Source organism: Psammomys obesus, unplaced genomic scaffold (genome assembly GCF_907164565.1).
Source record: "Psammomys obesus unplaced genomic scaffold, mPsaObe1.curated_primary_1811, whole genome shotgun sequence".
Classification (NCBI taxonomy): domain Eukaryota; kingdom Metazoa; phylum Chordata; class Mammalia; order Rodentia; family Muridae; genus Psammomys; species Psammomys obesus.
This window is the reverse complement of record NW_026595981.1, coordinates 6,329,839-6,357,505: the sequence shown is the minus strand read 5'-3', so window position 1 is coordinate 6,357,505 and position 27,667 is coordinate 6,329,839. Positions and strand designations below refer to the sequence as shown.

Sequence of the window (27,667 nt, the reverse complement as noted above, 5' to 3'; positions counted from 1 at the left end):
TTACAGGCTTATTCTCTGTGGCTTCCTCAACCTGCTAATTTATATACCTCACGATCGCCTACCCAGAGGTGGCACCACCCACAACAGGCTGTGCCTCCAAATCAATCACGAATTAGGAAAATGCCCCACAGGCTCACCTGCATGCATTGTTTTGGAGACATTCTCTCAATTGTGGCTCCCTTTTCTCAGTTAATTCTAACTTGTGTCAAGTTGACCATAAACTAGCCAGGATAATGGCCATGATCTCTTTAGAACCATGAAGCCTCCTGAGGCTACGAGCAAGCCAGCCAGAGATGAGCTTGAAGAGGACTAAAAAATCTTGTTCTGTTAGCAATAATGAAATAGAGGAATGGCTGTTAGGCAGAAATCTCCTTGTGTGGAACAGAACTGCAATCTCAACATATAGTTATAATAGTAATATTTGATATTTGAGTAAGAAACTTATTACTCTGTTCACATAATTCATGAAGAAATTGAGACTCAATAAGGCTAAGCATCCATCCCATAGTGAGAAAACACTGACAGGTGTATGAGCCTGCCTGGTTGTGCCTAGAACACAAAGAAACAAGTGTTCCTCAAGCAAGAGGAGTTTGCTTTGCGTGCCCTTCCTCAGTAAGTGAGCTTCAGGCCAGGGCACCATCCAGGCAAAATGAGCAGTTTGTGGAGAAAGGGATTAGTCCAGAGCTGCTTTGGGAAAACTTGTAATGTAAGCAGTTGGCATTCTTTACTGTGCAGTATTGGCACACTGCTATATGCGACCTGGTGCCCATGTCTCCTAGGGCAGATTCATTGTCGAGTTCCTCTGCTCCAGGTAGGAGCTATAAGTTACCAGACACTTATCACATGAGAAAAATAATGGATAGTGCTGGACTACTTAACAGCTTGCTAAGTGACTGGAGCTGGTGGCTTCCTCCAGGTGCTGCTTTTCCTCACCTGGGAAATAAACTCAATTATACAGTGTGAGAGCTGTTGCCAGCCTGCACAAGAGGAACCGTGGGAGAGAGCTGCAGATGCAGCAGCCAACCATGGACTTTAGAAGCACTGACATTCAACAGTTTCATGCACGACCTCACATCCCATGCCATTCCCTCCCTGGAACGTAGAGCTGTGATTATCAGTGATTCAACTCAGGACAGAAACTTTCAGGAAAGTGTGTGGTGCTTATTTTAGGTGACAGCTCTCAAACACAAATAGGCCTCATATATCTAAACAATATTCCCAACATGATTTTTTAAAAAATATTTGTCATTCTTAAAGTGATTTACTACAAAGGCACCAAGACTTTGGCTAAACACTTCAGTTTCATAATGCTTATGTGAAATGTCTGTGACTTAAGATTTTCATGTTCATGTCTAGTCTTCCATCAATGATGCTGCAGAGTTCAAAGTCGTAGCTGATGCCATGAAAGTAATTGGGTTCAAACCTGAGGAGATTCAAACAGTGTATAAAATTTTGGCTGCTATTCTTCATTTGGTGAGTAAGGACTCTCAAAATATATTGTCTCTCTGTGGGAACAAGGTACTCTTTCAGATTTTGCTTCTTGTTGAAAGTAATTTATTTTATGAAAATTTTGCTTGTGTTTTTGAAAAATGTACTCTGATTTTCTTTATTATTTTATATTATGAAGGGTTTTCCAAACCACTATAGGCTTGGAGACTGCTCAGTTGGTTGTATTATGATTTCCTCAGATCTTGAACTCAGCACCAAGCCTAATGGTAATGGCACTTGAAACATGATTGCAAGTGGCCTCCAAGGCACAGCCAGCCTATCCAAGGCCAGGACCGTAGATCAGGATGTCAAAGATATTCGTACATTTGACTACATAAAAATATAGAACCTCTATCAAAAATGTATGCTAAGATGAAAGGATACACAGGTGCATGGAAAAGAGGGAAAGATCAGTGTGAGGCTTTCACATATGGATGAGTATACTTAGGAAAGTAGGATAAGCAAGATCACTTGAATTCATGGTATGTCAAAAGTTCATTAGAAATGCTGTCTTTTTTTCATTTTTGATATAGGGAAATTTAAAATTTATAGTAGATGGTGACACGCCACTGATTGAGAATGGCAAGGTTGTGTCTGTCATAGCAGAATTGCTCTCTACTAAGACAGACATGGTGGAGAAAGCCCTTCTTTACCGGACGGTGGCCACAGGCCGCGACATCATCGACAAACAGCACACGGAACAGGAAGCTAGCTACGGCAGAGATGCCTTTGCCAAGGTGAGACTGAACTTGATCTGTGGGTTGCAGCATAGGTGAAATCCTTTGTGTTCAGACATCCCTGACAGTGGGCTAAGGGCTTTTAGAAACCATGAGACTCTCTGGCCATCACTGTCTCAATGAAGCTCCTGGCTGTATAACTGCTAGAAAAGCAAACTAGATAAACTGTGGGAATGAGGTCATTGAAACCTACTACCTACTGGAGTGTGGCTCCAGTTTACCCGAGTCATCTTCTGCTATCTTCCAACTTATTCCAACATATTTATCTTTTCCTTTTTTAATATTTTATCTTATTTTAATTTTATGTGCATTGATGTTTTGTCTGCATATATATCTATATGAAAGTGTCAGATCTTGGAGTTACAGACAGTTGTGAACTGCCATTTGAGTGCTGGGAATTGAACCTGGGTCCTCTGGAAGAGCATTCAGTGCTCTTAACTGCTGAGCCACCTCTCCATATCTTTTCTTAAGCCACATAAGTTCTTCATTCTTTTCTGCTTCCAGTGACTCCTACACATGCCATTTCTCGGCTTGGGTTGTTCTTCTTTCCCATGGTGCTGTTAGCCTTCCTGATGACTGGGCCCAAGTGTCTCTTCCCTGGATTGCCCGAACACAGAATAGATTAAATTCACTTCAGGAAGGGCTGGGGAGATGGCTCAGCAGTTAAGCACACATACTGCTCATGCATAGGACCGAAGTTCGTTTCCCACCACCCATTTGGGCAGCTTAACAAACTACCTGTAATTCCAATACCGGGAAAACCAACATCTCTAAGGACACCTGCACTTACCCACATACAGACACACATAATAAGTAATTTTTAAAAGTCACCTCAAACACTGTGTGTAATGTCTTCCTTCACTCATTTCCTACGCTCCCTGGAGACTATGACTTTCTGTGTACTTAGTGCTGTATTTACAACAAACTATATGTCTGAGTGCTCAGCAAATATTTAGTGAGTGAATGCATGAATTCCTAAGTATCCAAGTCTATTTACTCAGAGCTTAAAGTAGGAGCAGTTTGCAGAGGTGAGAAGAACAGGTACGTCATTAATGTAGTAAGGCATGGATGGATGCCTGGAGAGTAGTCTTAAAATACAAATAGTGGCCAATCACCTATTTCAAAATCTAGATCGCTTCCTTCAGTTTAACATATATCATGTAGCAGTTTCTGTAACAGGTGATGTGCATTTCTAATTCACACATGTGCTCAACAGTTAGGAGAAGGTGGCTGGATTGAAGGCATCCCAAGTCCAGAGGAAGTCACTCCCAAACAGGCAAGAAATTTTAATGTTCTTTCTCTCACAGGCAATATATGAGCGCCTTTTCTGTTGGATTGTTACTCGCATCAATGACATTATTGAGGTCAAGAACTACGACACCACAATCCATGGGAAAAACACGGTTATTGGTGTCTTGGATATCTATGGCTTTGAAATCTTTGACAACAACAGGTAATCTGGGTAAGATACTTAACACCCTATTACTTATTTTTTTCTTTATTTAGGCCTAACATTTTCCATCTCATGTAGCTTTGAACAGTTCTGCATTAACTACTGCAACGAGAAACTGCAGCAGCTATTTATCCAGCTGGTTCTGAAGCAGGAGCAAGAGGAATACCAGCGGGAAGGCATCCCTTGGAAACATGTGAGTGCCCTCATGGAGAGCGTCTCCCTGTGCCACCCATCTTAACATAGCTCTTGACCTTTTGGGGTTCTTGAACCACTTGGACCCTAGCCTTCTTCCTTGGGATATGCAAGTCTAGCCCCTTTTGAGGGATTCAGTGCAATTCTTCTAACCTGATAACCTGCCTTGTTGGTGCCCAGGATGTGCTCAGTACAGCTGAAAGCCTCACACCTTCACTACACTGATGCCGTCCAGCTTCCTGGCTGTTCTTTGTCTCTTGGAGTCTAGCATCACTCTCTGGCCTTAGATGAACTTACTTCCAACCCCCTTGTTGTTCCTCCCTCCATTTTCTCTACTCTGTGAAATAAGTGGCAGTGAACTGCTCTCAATTGTAGACAATCCTATTCTCCAAATCCTGGTGTAATGCTGGGACACTTGGATTCCTGTCCAGTTCCACGTTCTTCGCTGTCACCTCTCTCCTCGTGGCTCTTTGTGAACATTTAAAATTGTCAGAGGCAAACTTTGCCAATGAAATGTAGTCAGCAGGTGATACTGGTCCAGGATTCACAGCTGAGAGGCCGACTCCCCAGGCTTCCCTGTTCTCTGCCAGCAAACCCCCTGCTCCTGACAGAGATGAGACCTAGTCAGTCTTCTTTGCACATTTGTATTCTATCTATCTATCTATCTATCTATCTATCTATCTATCTATCTATCTATCTATCTATTACAATTTATCCACTTGGTATCCTAGCTGTAGCCCCCTCCCTTGTCCCCTTCCAATTCCACCCTCCCTCTCTCTTCTTCTCCCATGCCCCTCCCCAAGTCCACTGATAGGGGAAGTCCTTCTCCCCTTCCATCTGACCCTAGTGTATCAGGTCTCACGAGAACTGGCTGCATTGTCTTTCTCTATGGCCTGGTAAAACTGGCCCCCTCCTCAGGGGCAGGTGATCAAAGAGCCAGCCACTGAGTTCATGTCAGAGTCAGCCCCTAAGGTACTAAGGGTACCTTAGTACCCTTACTAAGTACCCTTACTAAGGTACCCGTTTGGACACTGAGCTGCAATGAGCTACGTCTGTGCGGGGGTTCTAGGTTATCTCCATGGATATCTCCTTGGTTGGAGTATCAGTCTCAGAAAAGACCCCTGTGCCCAGATATTTTGGTTCTGTTGCTCTTCTTGTAGAGCTTCTGTTCTCTCCAGGTCTTTCATCTCCCCCTTCTTTCATATGATTCCCTGCACTCTGCCCATAGTTTGGCTATTAGTCTCAGCCTCTGCTTTGATACCCTGCTGGGTAGAGTCTTTCAGAGGCCCTCTGTGGTAGGCTTCTATCCTGTTCCCTGTTTTCTCCCTCTTCTGGTGTCTGTCCCGTTTGTCTTTCTGAATGAGGATTGATCATCTTACCCAGGGTCCTCCTTCTTGCTTCTTTAGGTGAACAGATTTTGATATGTTTATCCTATGGTATGTGTCTAATATCCACTTATAAGTGAGTATACACCATATGTGTCTTTCTGCTTCTGGGATACCTCACTTGGGATGATCTTTTCTAGTTCCCACAATTTGCCTGCAAATTTCATGATTTCCTTGTTTTTAGTTGCTGAGTAGTATTCCATTGTGTAAATGTATCACAATTACTGTATCCATTCCTCAGTTGAGGGACATCTGGGTTGTTTCTAGATTCTGGTTATTACGAATAGAGCTAGGGTACAGAGTTAAACAGAGAATTCTTAATAGAGGAATATCGAATGGCAGAGAAACACTTAAAGAAACACTCAATGTCCTTAGTCATGAGGGAAATGCAAATCAAAATTACCCTGAGATTTCCTCTTACACCCATCAGAATGGCCTAAGATCAAAAAACTCAAGTGACAACACATGCTGGAGAGTATATGGAGAAAGGGAAACTCTCCTCCATTGCTGGTGGGAATGTAAAGTTGTACAACCACTTTGGAAATTAATCTGGTGCTACCTCAAGATCCAGCTGTACCACTCCTAGGCATATATACAAAAGATGCTCAAGTATACAACAAGGACATTTGTTCAACAAAACAAAAATTTTCTGAGTAGATGTTTAAGAATTGATTTTCTATAACTTTCTGATATTTTTGTAGTTATTTGTTTCTGTTTTGTGAGTCTTTTGTTTTTATTTGTTTGTTTTTGTTGTTTGTTCTTGAAGCATAGTCTGATGTTTCCCTGGCTGGCTTTGAATCTGCTGTGAAATTAAGGATGGCCTTGTGCTCCTAATTCTCCTCCACCTTCTGAGTGCCTTGCTGCCATGCCTGATTGCTGAGTTTATAAAAACTGTTTGCATTCTCACCACACAATAAAAAGCAGACCAGTATTTGATTTTTGATATTAGACATATTATTGACATTTCAATCCAAAAGCTATTTGAAATGTCATATTTAAATTATTTTTATAGTCAAATTTTCCTATTTTATATTTCTACTTATTCATTTTAAAAAGAAAGAGGGTAGTATAATAAATAGCATTTCTGCCTCAAATTATATCTTTGCCTTCCATTATGTGTTAGGTATTAGAATATCATAAAATTTCATTGAAATATATAAGCATAAATTTTCAATATTTAAAATAAACCGGAGTTGTCAGTTTTATTATAAAAGAGCTATTTACTATAAACAGTGAACTCATAGCTTTTTAAAATATAATTCAATTCAGTTTATGTAAAGTTTCCTAAAAACAAATCTTTTGTCTAATATACAATGCAATTGAAGTTCAGAGCTATTTCCCTTAGCTTGAATCCTTTCATAAAATTTGTTCTTTAAGTGCAATTTGGAGGTACTGATTAAAAATATCTTTTGAAACTGGTTGTGGTGGCACATACATGTAATCTCAACACTCCAGGGGCTGAGACAGGAAGATCACAAGTTTGAGGACAGCCAAGGCTACATATTAAGACCCTGTCTCAAAAAACAAAGCAAAACAAAACCTCCGTTAGCAATCAGAATATCAAGTCCTATTGTCTTAGTTCACAGAGGAAAGAGTAACAGCTGCAGCATGGCTAATCCAGATACCTTCTTAGAAAAGCTCAACCTAAAGTAACCCTAAAGATGAGGGCTCTTGAAGAACTGAAACAGACCACAAAGAACCCAGCTCCAAGTAACAGAAAGAGCATGTCAGTGTGCACCAGCATTATAACCTGTTTCCTTTGGAAACCCAAGTGTCTAAGCACTATGATTTCTTTTATCACTGTAGAGCATTTCAAGAGTTCTATAGAGTAAGAAGGAAACATGAGCTATGTGTACATCATCTTCCTCGAGCCACTGTACCTTCCTCACATGTCCCAGATTACCTTGAAGTTATTCAGACATCCCATTACTTCACCTGTGATTTTCCCACTTCTCTGTAAGAGACAAGTACTCATGCAAAAACTGTAACCACAGCTCTATGGTTCCATCTCAAAAATTAGTAACAATTCCTTTCATATCATTTCCTGTTCCTTAAGTTGCTTTATTGTTGCTGGTGGTGACAGTTTGCTTGATTGGACCCAAATAAGGGTTTTGCATTATGATTGATTGATTGATTGATAGGTTTTTCACATAGGTCTGGGGTCATGTGCATCCTCCCTTCCTCCCTCACTCCTTCTCTCGCCACCCCCTTTCCCTTTCTCCTTTGTAAACTTTTGTTGACAAAAGTGAGTACTTTTTCTGTAATGAGCATTTTTTTTTTCCCTGTAAGGTTTCCCAGCTCAGATTTTGCTAATCCAATTCTTGAAGTGTCCGTAACACAGTTCTGTGTACTTGTATAGTCTGTGTGTTAGTGACTAGATCTAGTGTCTTGATTGGGTTCAGTATTCGATTTTCTCCACAGCCTGTCTCACAGCCTATGTATGAAGCCCTTTCGGGAGTTTGTAAAAACCTCATTACCCCTCTGAGTCATTTGCTTCTAAAAGTTTATAAATTATATTTTTTGGCTTTTTTAATTTCTATTTTTATTTACACGTGTGTGCATGCTTGTCTGTATGTGCGCCACATGCTTACAGGTTCCAGGGAAGCCAGAAGATGGCATTGGAAACCCTGGAACTGTAGTTACAGGTGGTTGTGAGCCACCTGCTGTGGATGCTGGGAACTGAATCAGGTATCTCTAAGAGCAGTAAGTGCTCATGAACACTGAGCCATTGCTGGAGCCCCTACAAATCATTTCAACTTTTAAGAACTTGACACTTTTGTGAGCTCTCATAAAATTAAAATTCAATTCATCTTTTTACAAGAAGCTGTCTAAGAATGGATTATGTACATTGTATGTTCTATGTGGATATGACACAACTGAATTTTAGATTTTATAGCAAATTTAATTATAAAGTTGTTTATTCAGATTCCATAGGCATAGGCAAGAAAGCTGCTATTCAAAGTGTTTGTATTTGGAGTGAGGATCTGACCTAGGACCTCCATACCTATAAGCCATGCTGTCATATCTTTTCCATCTCCCCATATACCGTATTTAAAAAAAAAAAAAAAAAAAAAAAAAGCTCATGGGCATTCAGGTCACCAGAAGAACCTGATTTTGTAAAAGCATGCTTGAAGCAGTGCTTGAAGCACCATTTAACCTAATACCAAGAGTTACTGGAATCTTCAACAAAGATCAGTGGCTTCTAGGATACAGTTGGAATTGTAAGGTAATTCTTATGCCGAGGAGAGAAGGCTTTATTTTCATAGTCCTAATATCTGAAATGTCAGTTAATAGTAGATTTCCTGCATTTTGTGTATTTTAGGACCTTTTTCTAAAGGTGGAAACAACTTTTCTCCCTAGCTGAAAACATGATTAATCACCCACAAAAAGCGTATTCTAAAGCAGGTCTCCCCTCCCTGCTGTCACTGAAGCTGTGGACTAGGTAATTCTTGCAGCAGGACTCTCCTGTTCACTGGAGGGTTCAACAGCATCTTGTCCTTCCCCCACCCGACACCTGTAAGCATTCCCCTTGCCGTGACAGTCAAAACCATCTCCTGCCATTACTAAATGTCCCCACAGACAAAACTGATCTCAACTGAGAATCAGTGGTTCAGACAAAGTAGAAAAACGTGTTTTGGTTTTTTTTTTTTAAAAAAAAAAAAAAAGATTGGAGCGAAGGTGGGGTAATTTTCAGGCGTTCATTCCAAAGAAAAGTCAGAAAGGAACACAAAAGACTGGAAATGGAGCTGAAAGTCACAGCAAATGACTGGCTTAGGCCCATAATCTGTAAGATACCCTTTGGTTCTGCTCTGAGTCTGTGAAGCTTTCAAGAGGCAATGGAGACAACGCTAAGTTTAGGGGCCTTTGAGGTGAGATGGGACACATCAGCACACAATGCTGAAATGTGTGCTCAGAAGCGGCTCATCTTTGTGACACACAGCTTGCCTGAGAGAGAACTGTGCAGGCTGTTTCTACACAGCCCATCAGAGCAGGAAGGTAGATAGATCCACCTATACCTTGTATACATTGAAATTGCTGGGGAAAAAAATCCCAAGGTCCTTAACTTTATTTATTCACTTTATGAAAACAGGTGGAAAGCTTATTCTTTTATATGTACTTATGCCTCAATTAATTTTTGAAAATTATTATTTCTGGTAAATTTTCAAAAAAGTTAGACTCATATGCTTTTTTGGGGGGTGGCGGGTGACTAGAATTCTCCAAATTCTCCTTTGGATTTTTATCAATGCATGCCACATAAGTAGAACTGCAGATTCTATAGCGTACTTTGACTTCATTTTCATTTCAAACATCAAATGATACTTTGGGGCTATCTGGAGGTACTTAGTGGAAACCATATTATCATGGACAATGACAAACAGGTTGGGGACTCACTTAATGAAGGAGCGGGGTTGTGTAGTGTACGACTGGGAGAGAGGAAGGACTAAGACAAGATTTAATCACTTTTGCCTTAGTCCATAATCATCCCTGAAGTTTCCCTCATAACATAAAAAGAATGACGACATTAAGTCAGAAACCTCTTAGCATGTGTTAATATGTGTGCTCATTTTAGTGCTCATCCTCACTAGTGCTGTCTACCTAGTTGACACTGAGGTGTTTCATAGGTTTGTGAAATGAAAGGTGACGTTTGTGTGTCTTGCCTGATGGGGTTCCTGTTCTCTCTGACATTGCTTTCATGCTTGTCCCGCAGATTGATTACTTCAACAACCAGATCATTGTGGACCTTGTGGAGCAGCAGCACAAAGGCGTCATTGCGATCCTGGACGACGCATGTATGAACGTTGGCAAAGTCACGGATGGAATGTTCCTTGAGGCCCTTAACAGTAAACTGGGCAAACATGGTCATTTTTCCAGCCGAAAGGTAATAATGAGACTGCCCTCTTATCATGAGCTATAAGATTTTTGCTTATTGTTTGGCAGGGCAACATTGTTCTCCATTAGGTTAAAAGAATGTACAGTCAAACACAGGGGAACCGCCTGACAGTCTGGTACATGATGCATCTCTGTGGGTGAGGTCTGCTTCTCTGATACAGTGATTTGGTTGACAAAATTATAGTATCCAGGAGAGGGAGCTACAGACTGAGGATTTTTCTAGATGCAGGGAAAATGAACAGAATTCTTTAGAAAGCATGATGTCATTTATAGCCAATAGGTGCTGAGCCCTTGTTCATTTGCTAGAATTTTATGCCTGCATCTGGTAATTCTGGCATAAAAAATTGCTTTTGTCCTTGGCTTATCACCATATTCCTCATTTACAAAATATGGAGTGTGCTCTGTCTATATTCTTCAGACCCTGTGACTTGCTTAAAAGTGAGAAATTTTAGCTGCAGTCATGGTTGTTATGGAGAAATGCATTCTTTCAGTGTACTGAGTGTCCTTTCAACTGTCCATTTTTTATAATCTAAAAATGTCACAAACGAACCTCATTTCTATAATAATTGTGGGAGTTGTGGTTATCAGACCCTGTACTAGACCTCATATGCAGTATGCAGTCTTGTTTGTTTAGGTGTCTGTGTTGGGGAGGGACACCTCGTCGTCACCCCAACTTCATGACAAATGCAACTTTGTCCAGTAACCGCACACTGCCAGGAAAACAGGCCCCATCCCTTTCCATCCGGAAAGAAGTGGGAAGCAGTTCTGTTCCTCCACAGAGCTGTGGCACATTGACACCACTGCATGAATAAATCTACTTCCTAACTACGGCCCCTTCAGAATTATGTAATCCAAAGCAAGACATCCAACAATTGACTGTAGAGAAAGTGTGAATCATCTTCAAATCGATTGTTGACTGACACCTATCTCAGGCCAGTCGTTTGTAGCTACAAGGTGGTCTGCAGCCAGTGCAGGCTGACCTTTAACACTGAGAACCTGTTTCTCTTCAGCCAGTTCTGACCTATTCCTCAAAGGTCTAATTCAGTGTCCCGTTTAACAGTCCTCAGTGCTGGACACAAAACTTCCCAAAGAGGAAAGTAACTATAGTAACTTTAGGGACAACTTCCTGGTGGGGAGGGAGCTTAGAGATGCCCACTGTCACTACAGGTTCTGGAGATTCATGTACTGCTGTCCCCTCCAGACACTGCACATCAGTGTTGGTGAAGCTACACCAAACTGGCGACGGCCATTCCAAATAAATCTTACTTTGGTTGTTTTTATTTAAATAGACCTGCCTCAAAAATGACACCCCAAATTATTATTCCATTATTCACCATGGTCATTTATACAACTGAGTTCAATGAGTTGATCGGGCAAAATTTTTGATTTTGTTTTTCATTTTATTTTATGTGTATGAGTATTTTGTCTGCATGTATGTGTACCAAGTACATACAATTCCCTCAAAGGCCAGGAGAGGGCATCACATACCCTTAGGCTGGAGTTAAAGCCAGTTGCGAACTGCCATGTGGCAACTAGGACTTGAATCCAGGTCCTCGGAAGAGTAGTGGGTGTTCTTAATCACTGAGCCATCCTTCCAGCCCCTTAAGCAGATATTTTTTAAATGTACTCTCAGTTTATTCTTTTTCTTCTTCTTCTTCTTCTTCTCTTCTTCCTCCTCCTCCTCCTCCTCCTCCTCCTCCTCCTCCTCCTCCTCCTCCTCCTCCTCCTCCTCCTTCTTCTTCTTCTTCTTCTTCTTCTTCTTCGAGATGGACTGTAGCTCTTTGTTGCCCAGACTGGCCTCAGACTCCTGGGCTCTGCTGATCCTCAGCTGCTCAAGTAACTAGTGCTAGCAGTGTGTGTGCCAACATACTATGCTGTAATTTAATTCCTAAAGGCAACTGAACGTCTGTGTTTAAGCACTTGCTACTGATTTGACAGGAAATGCTAAACAATAATTTATATAGTGGTTGATTTTTTTCTCTTTTTATTTACTTCCCTTTGTGTGTGTGTGTGTGTGTGTGTGTGTGTGTGTGTGTGTGTGTGGTAGTTTCAGTTTCCCAACAGATCAAGTACCTACTTCTCTTTCCCCCTCCTTCAGTGTCCTTGGACAAGTACTGAGAAGGGGATATTTAAAGTTGCATTCTTTCGGGTATCTGTGCATATGTAGCACGTGTGTAAGCAGAGGTCAATGTCCTGTATCTTCTCTCATACTCTCCAACTTTTAAAAGATCATTTACACTTACTTATTTATGTTTTTTCAATGTGTGCGTGCACTGTGGCTGTCCACCGTGTGGCAAGCGCCTTCACCCACTCAGCCATCCCCCTGGCTCTCTGTTTTAACTTTTGAGGCAAGGCCTCTCACCGAGCCTGGACCTCCCTGACTGAGCTATACTGGCTGGCCAGCAAACTTTGGGTATCCTCCTGTCCCTGCCCTGCCAGCACTGGGATTATGGCTGTCACCGCACCCAACTTTCATGTAACTGGTAAGGGTCCAAGTCAAGTCCTCACATCTACGCAGAAGCGCTTTGCCAATGGGCCACCTCCCTGGCCCCATCTTTTGAGGAACTTTGCTAGTAAAGGAGAGAAATGAAATAGCCAAGCTGACAGGACCCTTAAATCACCACAAACCTTTTTGTTAGATAATGCCATTGGGTCATTGGGTCGAGCCAGGTGTCTTTTGCCACTGCTAACTGATCAGGTAGACTTATTGGCATATCAAATAAAAGATTGATGGCTTCTATTTGGTGCTAAAAAAAAAATCCTTTTTCATTACAGTTACCATGGAGTGGCAGTCACATGATCCAAACAACCATAAAATATTTTAAAATAAAAAGCTAAATAATAAGTATATAATAGTACAAGAAAAAGTCAATGGAATTTTTGGTGTGTTGGGGACAATCACAGTTTTGCATTTTATCCAAATATCTGACTGGTCCATAATTTGAGTCGTATTCCTTCAGGAAGTTTACATATTAAAGGGTTTTTTAAAAGGGCGGAGGTGGGGGGAGTCAGGCTAGAGAGAGTGCTCAACAGTTAAGAGTGCAGCATACTGGCCTTGCAGAGGACCAGAATTCAGTTCCTAGCACCCATGCCAGGCAGCTCACAACTGCCTTAGCTCCAGATCCACGATATCCAAAACCCCCTTCTGGCCTCTAAAGGCACCCATGCTCACCATGCACAAACCCTCATACACACAGTAAAATGAAGTACATCTTTGAGAGAGCAGAGGGAGGGTATTCTTTTGGAGACACTTTTATACTAAAAGCTTTGGTGTCAGTTTATTTTTTTCATACTTATTTTTTATTACAATTTATTCACTCTTTATCCAGCTGTAGCCCCTTCCCTCATCTCCTCCCAGTCCCACTCTCTCTCTCTTTTCTCTCCCTCTCATAGTCCACTGATAGGGGAGGTCCTCCGCCCCTTCCATCTGACCCTAGCCTATCAGGTCTCATCAGGACTGGCTGCATTGTCTTCCTCTGTGGTCTCAGTTTATTTAATACCCCACTTTCTCAGATACATAATTATTAAAAGAGAGAGTAAACCTCCGACTTCCTGTACTTCTTCATTTGTGAAATTCTTAGATATCCTTTTTTAGTATCTGAAGCCTACTGTCCTTTTATAGGCTTGTGTGCTGTGTGACACTGGCATCTAAGTGGTACTGATATTACAGTACCACATGGTACTGTGTAGATTTTAACTTGTCTGCCTGTCTGGCCCTACTGTAGCAAAGAAAGTTGGAGGAAGTCACGAACAAATCCAGGGACATAAAAAAACCTGCATTCCCCTTCAATAAAAAAGAGGTATGCAAGGTTGCTCTTCTATGAAGAGCGCCTAAAATGGAGTCCAGCTCAGCAGGCAGATGAGCCAAGCTACCGTGTACATGAAGACATGTTCCTTTCTGTTTCTGGGAGCCTTTCCAGGGCTACTACTTACTAGCAGTGTGATGTAGTGGCAGCTGTCTACCTCACTGAGCCTCAGTCTCCATGTGACAGAGATTGCTATTCTCTAGGAATAGGTTATGAGGACAGTGATGTGTGTGTGCCTCCCAGAGAGTAAGCCCTCGGTGTGACCCTCCCAGGTGGAGCAAAGATGTAAGCATCTGTTTCTCAGAAAGACAGACTTCTTCCATTGTCTGGCTGCCCCGCCTGCCAGGGACCACCCTTCGCATCCAACTAAATAAAGGTCATCATTTGTCAACCTCTGACCACATTGGGTAGGGGATGGCTACAGTTTATAATTACTGTCCAGACCTGGCCACTTGACCATATCAACCTTTAGGACAGCCAGCAAATGAGGGTAGCTGTGTGCTGCGTGAATTTCGGTCAAAAGCCTTTACCTTGTCAGCCATGTATTTAAACAGACCCCACAGAGTGTGATTTCATTTAGATGTCATGATTTCTGATGTTGGAATGTACTTTCAGAAGCTGAAAATGCCTTTTTTCAAATTTATGTTCTTTTTTTTATCTCTTAGACCTGTGCCTCAGACAAAGTCCTGGAGTTTGACCGGGACTTCCGAATCCGGCATTATGCAGGTGACGTGGTGTGAGTATCTTACTCTGGTTGCTAGCATGATGATTTGCATGCAGCCTCACCTCGGAAAATGGAACCAGGCAACTGTTTTTCCTTTGATGTGTGTGGGGCTTTCTTTGTTGAGGATCATTTTGTAGATCAGCATATTTTAGTCTCTTGGTTTGAAGAAAGTAGCATAGCTTCATTTCTTCTTTGCTTCTCAGACATTTGGTTTGAGCATATGTTGTGTGACCATGTATACTTCCTGATGTAGTTGGAACTCAGTAAAAATGAACCAATGTATCAGTAGGCCTTGGAAACAGGTTAGGGTCTAGGGTAGACACATGGATAAGACAAGAAGCCAGCAGGTTGATGAAGACAAGTAGACACATCCAAGGACAGGAATGGAGGAAAAGGCTAAGCTGGGGAGGCACACAGCATAATGGAAGCAATGAGGAGTCTCGAGACGTCTTGCTGGAGGAAGCAGCGTGCAGATCCAGCACCATCAGCGAAAGGCTGGAGAGTGTGCGGAAGGGTACCCAGTGTTTGCAGGACTGCAAGTAGCTATAAGCAAAAGCAGCTTTGCTACATTATTGTCACATAGTGTTTAGAAAAATAGAATTTTTAAAAAATTATTACCTTATAATAAAAATAGCAGTTGACATGAAAATACCAATCGGTGTGAAGATTGCCTTGGTATGTTAGGCTCCAGGTGCTCCTTTAATGAACTATCACAAACCAGTGATTTAAAACAACAGCCACATGGATGAAGGGTATAGCTTAGTGGTAAAGTGCTTGCCTGGCCTAGGTGAGGTTCCCAGCAGCACAAAAACAAACACAGAAACAGGAGGCGTTGAACTTTCATAGTTTCCTAGTTCAGGAAACAGCAAGTTCAAAATCTGGCAACGGCAGAGCTACTCTTTTCCTGGAGGCTTCTCTCAGGGAGAATCTGCCCCTTTTCACCTTTTGATGCTATGGCATTCCTTGGCTTGTGGCTGTACCTCGTATGGCTTCTCCTGGCTATATTGCTCCTTCCTAAGGGTTAGCTCTCTCCTCCATGTCAACAGATTTTAGTGGCATCTGTGGTCCCCAGTCCACTATTGGATTAGTTCCTTTTTTCAGGATCCTTAATAAAATCACATCTCTTTACCATAGAAGACAGCATTCCCAAGTTCCAGGGAGGCTGGTATGATTGTTACTTGTTGTGCGGTCATCTTTTAGCTGCTTTATTTGTTATGCATTCACTCTTCATTGAACCCCGTTCCCTTATCTTATTGTTTAAAGAGTTCTACCTTTTCCTTATTTATTATGTTAGGAATTCTTCTCACGTAACCCATTACAAGGGGAAATTAATCAAGACAAAAGCAAATGATTATCTTTATAAATGCTGAAAAGACATTTGAAGAATCTTTAATAGCTATTTCTGACTAAATTAAAACTCCAGAATCATAAAACAATATGGTTCAAAATTACCACCCTCTGTCAAACTGGCCATCATTGCAAGGTGTCATCATTTTCCACCATTCTGGCCCTGTACCCAGATTTTAGAGTACTGAGTAGAAAAGATAAGTACCACTGAGATGCCTCCCACCGAAATAAGTGCAAGCTTTATTCCAGGCAGAGTCCTCTGCCCCTAAGCCCACCTGTCTTACCAAGAAATCAGCTTCTAGAGGATGAGGAGACAGCTGGCCCATGACAGTCTCACGCCATGTTTATTGGAGAACAGAGGTAGTAACTAGGTTTCCAGGCTCCTGGGCCAGAGCTGCAACTGGCGTTCACTGCTTCAGGCTTCTCCTTCAGCCTTTCAGTCCTCTTCTGGGTTTTTATGCACAATACTCTAGAGGGTATGGTATCTGACCAAAAAGAGCTTTTCAGATATGCACATATGTATATGATTAAATGCATATTTAAGCATGAATATACACACGTACATACACATGTGTGTGCATAAGAAAAGATGTTGTAATGATTGCCCTATGAGTCATAGCAAGCGTTGTGACAAACTGAGTAAGAAAATACTATAATATTTTTAGGTGTTGTGGTAAGCTAAGGAGGCTGATGCTGCTGGGCTCTGGGTGTTAGGAATTATTTTTATAGGAAGAAGTGGGAAGGGTGGTGAAAAAATATTCAGGAAATAGCAGGAGTGTATCCATCCTTCCTATATTACAGATTGGAAGTGCCTGGAAAAGTAGTCTGAGCTCAAATCACAATGAAGCTTGACTGCTTATATGACGCTCTTTGAAATTCAGTCTGTGTGGGTTTAACAATAGAGTAAACGTAGGGGGAGTTCACATGTTCAGTTAAGAATGGCAGGAAGGTATTGGGAAGAAGATCTAGGTTAGGCTGGCAACAAAATGATTTTGGATGTGGTGACCTTAAAATCCCTGTGGATAGCACACCTGGAATAATTTTTTGTTTTGTAAAATTAAATATGTAAGGTAAAAGGTCAGGGTTAGAGACCTGAGATGCATTCATGTGATTGTCAAGTAGAAAAGGGAGACAGACAGGAGAGCAGGACTGATAAGAAGGGGCTTAGAGTTACCGCTTACACAGTCACCTAGCCCGCATCTAATCACCCAGAACCTCAGTTACTCTTTTACACCAGCACGGAGTAGCTCCTCATAGAGGCTTCTCCAATCACTGCAGCAGTACAATTCCCCTGCCGTGTGCTCTTCTCACAACTGCCATCTTAGCTGAACTTTCAAAGCCTTTACTTCCTGCATTTCTCCAGACCATGAATCGTGAGCTCGTACCTCTGTGATGCTTCTGCATGTGCCTGCTTCCAGCCCTTCCTTCTGCCTGCTGCCCCACGTGATCTGCTGGTCCTTTCTTCTCTGCTTATCCCGTTCTTACCATCCTTTGCAGTTCTCCCTGGACTCTTTCATACCCTGCATACTGAGTGGTACTTAGCCAAGTCACTTGAACCCCCCACGGATGAGACATTAGCTGCTGTGTGTTGCTGTTTTGCTTTTATCTTAGGAACGCTGAATGATAAATACAGCTATCTATTATGAAGTCATCATCTTGAGGTAAGCACTAGCCAGTAGACAGTTATGTTCTGACTCAGAATGATGGGACTGGTGTTCACTTTCCTCCTGAAGGAGAGAAGCACAGTCCTTTTATTTAGTGTGTAAAGTCCGGTCTTGGCCCCAGAGCTAAGTGAAGCGGCTGTTTAGAAGTTGGATTGCAAAACTACTAGCAGAAAAGCCTGTGAATGTCTAGAGAAGTTCAAGCGTGGCTCTTACATGGTGATGACACATGCGTTCTGTTCTCTCTCCAGCTATTCTGTCATTGGTTTTATTGACAAAAATAAAGATACTTTATTTCAAGATTTCAAGCGTCTCATGTATAACAGGTACGATTGTTTATTACCTTTGCCTTAAGGTTTTTGACATACATTGCATATATATGATACTTTTATATGACAGTTCAAAGAGTTTTTAGCACACTTTTCTGCTTTGTTATACTTAATGAATGAAAATGTTTATGACTTCAAAATTATAAAATCTGTAGATTTGGGGCAGGAGCCACTATCAGTATGATTTGTATTGCTTCTCCTTGGGTTGTCTCTGTGTCTGTTCTGTGTCTGTGTCCTCTGCCACCAGCCTTCTGGCACACTGTACCATTGTACTCAGCAGTCCCCAAGCCGAGCCAGAGGTGACAGGTGTGAGGTGGCCTTTGGTAACCTAACCCTGTTACATACTCAGAGTCCCACTGTAGGTTCTCCACACCAGGTATAAGCCACCCTGCTGTCGGACCAACGCCTGACATGACTGAGCCTTGGTCCTGACTGGGCAAGAGAATTTCCTCACAGACTACCTAAAGACAAAAGGCTATACAGAACTAAAACAGGCAAAGGATAGAACTCTAAACCCGGTATAGAGAGAAGGCTCAGGAAGATGAAAGAGGCTTCTTGGCCATCATTCTGTAGATGAAAGAGAACTCTGCTCACTCATTTAAGTCTAAGTAGTTCCTCAGCAGAATACAAAGTTATATTATATCCTTTTGAGCCACATATCCTTCTGTGCCTGAGATACAGCGGGGAATACAGTTTAGAAACCACTTTTTTCTAATAATCAATATATAACTTTCAGAAAAAGTAGGTGAAACATTAAGAGTGGAGGCTCAGGTATTAAAAATAGGATGGCCAGGAGGAACCCTTATTAAAGGCAGCATCCGCAGACCTGTATGCAGTGGGGAGGGAAGCACACTGCTGTGTGGGGAGAGTAGCTCCGGCAGGGAGAACAGCTGGTCCAAAGCCCCCAGTGAGGAACCAACTTGAGGTTATTGAGGGCAGGAAGGACAGCAAAGGCTGTTTGCTAAAAACAGAGTGAGAGATGGGAAAGTGGTAAGGAGTGAATTTTGAGAGGTGGGCAGGACCAGAATCATAGTCTGTGAGCCAACAGAAGGACCAAAGTATGAAGAGAGAGGGGAAACCGTTAGAAAGCATGATCTGGTGTGATTTGTACTGAAGAGATCACTAATGTCACTGTAAAAAACACAGTCACGGCCAAGAGTGGAACTAGGGAGACCAACTGAGGCTGGCTTAGCAGTGACAAGGTGGGAAAGGGTCAGACTGCGTAATATTCAGAAAGGAGGTTGAGCTGTGAGCTGATGGGACAGCCAGAACCCAGACGTGATGCTGGAGCCTAATGTGGAAAGACAAGCCATGTTTTGAATGTGGAAGTCTGAAGTGCATCCTGCACCCCAGCGAAAATAACAAACAGGCTACTGTGGAATTGTATCTGCATCTCCGGAAAGGCAGAGCTAGAGATACCTATTCATGATGTCAGTATGTGGACTGTATTCAAGACCATGAGACTGGAAGAGTGAGTAGATTTTTTTTTAAAAAAGGTAACAGTAATGAAGAGAAGAGGGTAAAAATAATCGATCCCTAAATGGTCCAGCATTTAGCCAAAGCAAAACCTGACAAAGAAAAACTGAGGGCACTCTACAAAATAAAAAGAAAGCAAGAAATCCAGTGTTACAGAAGCCCAGTGGGGCATGGAGGTACTTAAACAAATAAATGAATATTTTTAAGCGGGGTGTAAGAGATGACACAGAGGTTAAGAACACTTGCTACTCTTGCAAAGAGCACACAGACATCACAACTGCCTACAACTCCAATTCCAAGGGATTTGACACCCTCTCTGGACCTATACAAGTGTGTATGAATTCGATGTGCTTATGTTCATGCACATACACGTGAAATAAATAAATCTCTTTTAAAACAGCAATTAACTATATCAAATAGAAAACAGGAATGGTGCCAAGATTAACCAACCCTGTTTGCTCATGGAACAAGTCATGGAACTCTTGAAACTACTGATTTCTGGGCAGTGGTCAAGACAAAGGTCTGATTGATGCAGACTTGAGAGAGAATAGAAAATGAAAAGATGGACAAAAGATGTTTAAATGATTCTCTCAAGACATTGTGCTCTAAAATGGCTTGTCTGTAAATTCTGAAGCCATCAAGAATGAGGATGAAGCTGTCAGTAGTAGAAATTTACAAAGATATCAGAATAGGAAAGTGAGTCCATGCAAGAGTTGGGAGAAGGAAAAAGTGACTTTCAGAAAAGAAATTCAATGTTCAGTTTATCAGGTAATATGCAACCAGCTGAGAAACAAATGGCAATCTAGCATTTCTCTATGTAGAAAATGTTAAACTGGAAAAATAACCATTTGGCTAGTGATGATGTCATAGTGTGTTGTCAAGCTTGTGTCTAAAAAGAAACACAAAACAGTGTTTGTTACATTTGCACATTTATCATGGCCCAGAGAATAAGCTGACAGAGCAGCACCTTTCAGTGGTGGACTAACAATAGTCCAGGATCACAGGCCCCAAGTAGAAATGAAGTAACACACGGATGCATTTCTGGAAATATCGAGTAGTCACATAGAGTGCACTTCTTGCATTGGTATGACAGGTTGTTTTCTATCCGAAAAAACCTGCTCAGGAAGCCAAACAGCAGTGAACACTCGCTTACTAATTGACAATGAAAAATATTACCCATAAAGCCAGCTTGCTGTGTGCTTGGTAAGCATAGAGTTAGAACAAAGGAACTTAGATAAAACCGACAGTTAATGGTACTGGGCTGGGGTGAGATGAATCCATTTTATCATCTTCTAAGCAGTAAAAAGATTAAACGTCTGCTCACTGCTGCTTACCCCATGTGTCTTTATAATGGGGGAAGACCTTGTAATGAGATGCACTTAGATGAGGCACCTTCACCTGTGAACACTTCTTGATGTTTCTGTGGCTGACCAACATCCCAAAATCTGAATGCATCCTTTTTTTTTTTTGGTATATGTTAATGTGACTCTTGGAACTTTAGTCTTTAGAGCCCCAGATTGCACATGCACAAAGTGCAGTGCACTGTGATTCTTCTGTGCACACAGGTCTGTCTGGAAATGGAAGAATGGAGCAGGTGGGTGGCCTGAACTTTTACTCGTCCTCCTGTTGCTCACATCTGCCTTACCCTTCATAGATGCTAGCTTTCTGGCCTTGTTTCTCCTTTTAAAAATAAATAAGTAGAGGTTCTAAGGGCTGGAGGGCTGGCTGCGCTTTCAGAGGACCAGAGTCCAGTTCTCAGCACCCATATCAGGCAACACACACTGCCTGTAACTCCAGTTCTAGAGGATCTGGCACCGTCTTCTGGCATGTACACACATGTAACACACACACATTCATATTAATAAAAGTAAATCTAAAAGAGAAAATAAAAATATCCAGGTGTTTAAGTTATCTTTTAAATAATCTGTTTTGATAATATTTTATGCATGACTACTGGCCTGAGAATTCTCTTTTAAAATGACTCTATCTCTCTGGATTTTTTATATGAACTTTAATATGATATATAACCATATTTTAAGTCTTCCTTCTTCCCTCCACTTACATTATTTGAGAATAGTATCCAGTCACAACCAACATCACTGTTGGGAGAGAGGGGAAGAATTCGGGTTAGAAACTGCGTGGATCCAGACAGCAGTGATCCTCAGTCTTCTGGCACGTGTAAGAATTCTCCAAATGTGCACAGCACAGCTTTTCACTGCCCGAAAAGCCTGCTTGGAAGGTGTAGGAACCCCATACAGCACAAGTAAAGGGCCATCACTTGAATTGCTTCTCTGCTAAAGGAATTAAGGGGAAAACGGTGTGTTTATGTGCTTATTTTTTTATAAGGGCATGACTGGAAATGATGGAAGAGAACTGCATAGCAATCAACCTATTTTCAAATCAAAGAGTTTCACATTGTCTTTCTGGTTCTGTTGGGTAGTTGGTCCTACACAGTGGTGGCAGTCAGAAGTGTTACCCTCTCTGGACTCGCAGACCCAGCCAACTCCCCTCATCACTTCTTTGCTTTGGCATCAGACTTTCCTCCATTTCACAGTGATTGTTTTGAGCAAGTGTGAAACAGAAATTCACAGCATACTTTGGGGAACCAACTCAGTTTCCCACAAGGTAAAGAAAAGTGGACATGATGATGGAGAAACAATTAGCTGTGAATGCCTATGTTAATTATTGTCATTTTCTAACCCCAAATTTGTAAGAAAAAACAATTCTGACAAGAAAAAAAGTTCCCCCAATGAAGCAGCATTTCCAGTCCCAGTTACATTAAAGTGCAAAGCACCCTAAATGAAATGGAAGAAAATCACAGCCGAGGTCCTACACACATCTTATGTGAAAATATGTCCACAGAGTCATAGGTCCACAAGTAACAAACCTGTGGTTTCAACATGGAATTGGCCTGCAGTGCAGGTTTAGATTTAGGTCACAGTAGCCCTAGTGTGACAGCAGTATAGTGCTGGGGCCTCTAGCACTGCTTGTGAAGGTGCTCATAAATCCAGCCTGAAAGGATGGCTTTGCCAGGAGACTGGATCCGAACACTTAAGTTTATGTCCCTAGTCAGGTATTTATTACCTAGTAGATGTTTTCACTTTCCTATTGTCTGCCATGACGTGAGAACCATTTTCCTGCCAGAGACTTCATTTTTAAGCCATTACAAAGTCTGTATTATACAGATATATGTGTGTATATTTATGTAAAATAAAATACATATGTATGTGTGTATTCTAAGAGCCACATTATCGACACAAGAGATCTACATGGTAATTTAGTGGATGTCACTTTAAAGAAATTTAAAGAATATATTTAAAGTGCTACAGTTTGGAGATTTTCTGTGGTGCAGTATTAGTCATCGTATAATCATAGTTTCCTGGATGCAACAGTTTTTCCACTTAGGTTTCGTGAATTCCATCTGCAGTGCACTGTGATTCCTGGGCCACAGATTAACAGGACGGTTTGAGCCTTTTTAGTCACCTTATTGAAATGCTTCATTTGATTTTTTTTTTTTTCTGTGTTTCTCAGTTCAAATCCTGTGCTGAAGAATATGTGGCCTGAAGGCAAACTGAGCATTACAGAGGTGACCAAGAGGCCTCTGACTGCTGCCACCTTGTTTAAGAATTCTATGATTGCTCTCGTAGACAACCTTGCTTCAAAGGTAATTATTTCCGAAACGTCCTTTATGATTCATAGATTCCCGCTTAGCCTACGTTAACATACATTGTGGAGAACACGTGTATAGTTTACCTTTTTAGATAATTATCTTTAATTAACTTGAACAGTATATATTCAAAGTGAACAACGGAATTTTTATTTCTGCTTTAAAAAAAAAAAAAAAACTTTACTAAAATAGTTGTTTATATCCCAGATGATTTTCTTTCTTAAATTCAAACTTTTTATTCTACTGTTAAGGTCAAGGGGAAACTGCCATTGTGGTTTTAACTACTTGTATGGTATACCATGACAGGCAAATCTTACTGAATCTGTGCTGGAAAGCAGGGCATGGCCAGAGAGGGGAGGGAGTAAAGGTGGAAACAGTTGAATGTAACTGTAATCACATGCCATCCATGTGTTGTGCTTGAACAGCAAATTGCCAGATAGTATCCTCACGTTGCTTTAAATGGTTGAACTTCAGGAATGATTAATGACAATTATTTCTAATTTTTTTTCTGTTACTTTGACTGTAATGTCTGGTAACCTGAGTCTGGTTATTTTTCCATTTTATTTTTAAATATTGGTTTTATTTTTCTCTTCCTTAAAGAACAGGTTTCTACTCCTAAATGCTGCTGTTGACAGGTTTGATAAATTAGCAGCATTCTGGGACTTGTTATTTTTTGCTCCTTTGTATCTTTCTCTTCTGGTAATTTTATTGTATGTTTTCTTCTTTGTTGTTATCTTTTTTAAGATCTATTTTCCTTTCAAAAAAATTAATTTACATCTATACTTCACCATGGTTATATTAAACAAATGTCACAAGTGCACATCTGTTCAGTGACTTTCTGTTTCTTCCCATCATCATTCCTTAGCCGCAACTGAGAGCAAATAAGCACAGTCCATCCTTCTGTGTAATTAAATTTCCAGAAAGACAGATGAAGGGCATACAGGCTACAATGCCATCCACAGCCCTGACCCTCCCATTACTACTTCTCTCCATGTCATCTTTAACCTGCTGCATCCAAGGAGAAGAAAGTGAACCTAGAAGGAAGGCGTGCAACACAGGAAAGAGCTAACTGCTTTGTGGAGGATGTTTACTCAGTTAACTGGTGAACGAATCATTGTTTCATTAATATATGTGTATAGTCTGAGGAAGATTGCAACCTTAAAGTCTGCTTAGGCCGCACAGCAAGTTCCAGGCCAGACTTGGCGACATAGTAACAAAACTCCCCTAATGAGTTGGGTGGTAGCCTCTCTCCCCCCCGCTCCCCACAGCACCTGTGTCCACAGCACCTGTCCGCTGTGTGAGAGGGGGGAAGAGAGGGTACCACCCAACTCATTAGGGGAGTTTTGTTACAACATAAGGCTAATGTAAGAACACAGACAAAAGATCCTGAAAGTATTTATAAAATTGCTTTTCCTGGTAGCATGGCAAATACAGTGCCCACTAAAGATCCTTGAAACAAGTATTAAATAAACTTTTTAAAAATCAACGTTCTGGTTGCAACAAGGAGCTAGTCAAATGAAGGGGCATGTAAACCAGGGGCTGTGTGAACAGAGAAATCAACTGAGGGGAAGCACAGCCTGAAAGCTGCCTTTTTACCTATTAGGCTGTTGAGATATCTAGGTTTGAGGGCAGTTAGTCAGCATTCAGTCTATGTCCTTGAACTGAAATCTTGGCCCAAATTAGAGTGAGAATTAATCTACACACACACACACACAGAGAGAGAGAGAGAGAGAGAGAGAGAGAGAGAGAGAGAGAGAGAGGCCTACAAAGACTTACAGCTCCAAAAGACCAATGTAGCATGAACTAGAAATAGCCCTCCATTGTCAGTGAGGAAACTGCCTATCTCAGTCTCTGACACTTAGGAGGAAGGTGTCAGGTGTTGGAAGGCAGTGAGTCTTTAAGAATATGTAGTTATAAGCCAGCTTTAATGAGATTTGCAGCCCACATTCACATTACCTGAATAAGCTTAAAAAGCTTCAACCCAGCAGCTTAGTTTAAGGAAGTCTGGGTCTTGTATTAACCCAAGCATCTGAAAAAATAAAAAGCAAACACAATTATTGTCTTAAGAAAATCAATAGAAGCTCACTGTGAAGAGTGACTACAGGGGGTGGGAGCGGTGGTATCCTGGAGAGATGGCTCAGAGATTTAGAGCATTTGTTGCTTTTCCAGAGGTTCAATTCCCAGTACCCACATGGTGGTTGACAAGCATGGGCAATTCCAGTTCTAGAGAAACTGACACTCTCTTCTGGCCCCTATGGGAACCAGGCACACAGGCAGTACACATGTGTACATTCAGGCAAAACACTCATAACACATAAAATAAGTAAGTTTTATAAATGAAAATAATGAAGTTTTTTTAAAAGTGACTTTTAAGAAGATGACAATGCAGCCACTCCTGATGAGATCTAATAGACTAGGATCAGAAGGAAGGATAGGAAGACCTCCCTATCAGTAGACTTGGGGAGGGGCATGCGTGGAGAAGGGGGAGGAAAGGTGGGATTAGGAGGGAGGGATTTATGGGGGATACAAAGTAAATAAAGTGTAATTAATAAAAATTAAAAAAATAAATAAAATGAAACAACAACAAAAAAGATGTCATGTGCTAAAGTGAGAATAAAAGGCAGGCCCAGATGATATTAGAGCAACCACAAATAGAATCTACAACTGGGGAGCTGGTTCAAGCATGAGGACCTTAGTTCAGAGCCAACACTCATGTAAAAGTGGAGTGGTGATACATCTCTGTAACCCAGTGCTGGGGAGCAGAGACAGACAGATTGCAGGGCTCACAGCCATTCTTACAGCTATACCCATTTGCACACACACACCAAAATATAAAATGTTTAATGTAACTCAAGTGAAGGGCCTGGAAATATGAGAAAGAACAAATAACTAGTTACAGAAATAAAGCTGAACAAAAATAATAGTGAAAATAAAAGAATTTTTTATTTTTAAGTGTCATCTAGAATGACACTTAAAGCTATAAAATATTAAGAAACATGGAGACAATGCAAACAGCAAGCATGCATGTACTCAGACACACAGAAGGGGAGGAACACAGAGCAACTCTTGAAGAAATGTGCCCAACAAGTCTAAGATCCCACAGGCCAGGCAAGCCGGGAAGCCAAGCAGACCCCAAGCTGGGAAAGTTAAAGGAGATCTGATGTGATACATAGTGTAGTGCAGAGCATCAAAGGCAAAGCGACTTGTGGTTTGCTTTTGTTGTGTGGGTGCCAGGGTCTTACTGTGTGGCCCGGGCTGTCTTGTAGCCCTCTGCAGCTGAGAATAATCTGGAACTCCTGCTCCTCCTGTCTCCAGCTCCCAAGTGCGGGGGTTATGTGTGAGTACCACCACACCTGTTTCAAAAACAAGTCTCTTAGAAACAGCCAGAGAAAAGATAGATTAGCTTCCAATGAATAATAATCAGGCAGAGTGAAAAAGACCAAAATTCAATACCCAGAGAATGCATTATCTGCGAACAAAGACGTAATGCAGACTCTTTCTGAAACAGAGAAGCTGAGTGTTTACCAACCTTGGATGCTCACTATCACACTAGAGATCTGCACCAGGATCCAGAAACATCCTTGCAGCTGCACTGCTTCTTAGGCTTGTTGGCTTCTGATCTGCACCAGAAATGTCCTTACTACTTTATAGCAGTGTGTGGAGGAGGCCTGGAGCCTTTGCCCCATGTTTCCTCTGCTTCTGTCAGGGTTCACTGGAAGCCAGTGAGCACCACCTAGTCCATTTCCAAGAAGTGGAACTCCATGAGAAGCTTCTTCACAGTGTTTCAGATGTAGTGCCTTCTCCCTTCACCTTGAATCCATGACCTAGATAGCTTTTAAATACAAATAATAGGCCTTTCTGTACAGTTTGATACTTCTATAAAATGCTACCAACAGATGGTCAACAAATTATTAAATTATTTTGAATATGCTTTGATGACAGTGTGCAAAGCAGATCAAATAGATGTATACTTAAATGCATTATCTTCTAGCTAAAATGCATGCATCATTCAGCATTCCTTTACAAATTATAGTTTTCACATAAAACCTAGGAAGACAGGTTAAGAAAATGAGATGGCTATGAACTCTGGCAGCCTAGCCTTTATACAACACCAAATTTGTCAAATTTAGGATAGCTTAGGCTGAGTCAGTCTTGGTATTTATAAGTGAGAGAGGAGGTGGCATTTATAAACTGAGACAGAATGCTGATTAAATATAGAAAAAGTATTTCCACTAGCTTCCATATTCAATGTCTTACATCACTAACAGGCTGAAGGGACTTCCCCACTTGTTGGTTGGTTAGTGTATCGTGGTAGTTCTGCTTCCTGGATGCCATTTCTTATCTGTTCAGTAGAGTCTCAGTACTGCCTCAGGTGATGCCTTGCACCGATTGCAGTGTCCACATCACTGTGTGTGTATTCAGTTCAAAGTATTTTTTAATTCACCTCATAACTTTGACCTCAAAGTCACTGAGAAGTATGTTTCAAGCACGAAGGTTTCCTAATTATCTCTC

At 41.3% G+C, this 27,667-nt stretch overlaps 1 protein-coding gene across 1 annotated transcript in view; it reads left to right on the top strand.

Moving 5' to 3' along the window:
* The window catches only part of Myo1d (myosin ID), a 294,625-nt gene that overhangs the window by 97,146 nt on the left and 169,812 nt on the right, over window positions 1-27,667 (top strand). The window contains exons 7-14 of the mRNA XM_055620037.1: window positions 1,357-1,473; window positions 2,022-2,225; window positions 3,533-3,678; window positions 3,757-3,871; window positions 9,964-10,134; window positions 14,617-14,687; window positions 17,935-18,009; window positions 23,020-23,152. Coding sequence (XP_055476012.1) covers window positions 1,357-1,473; window positions 2,022-2,225; window positions 3,533-3,678; window positions 3,757-3,871; window positions 9,964-10,134; window positions 14,617-14,687; window positions 17,935-18,009; window positions 23,020-23,152 — 1,032 coding nt within the window. The remainder of the gene's footprint in view (window positions 1-1,356; window positions 1,474-2,021; window positions 2,226-3,532; window positions 3,679-3,756; window positions 3,872-9,963; window positions 10,135-14,616; window positions 14,688-17,934; window positions 18,010-23,019; window positions 23,153-27,667) is intronic.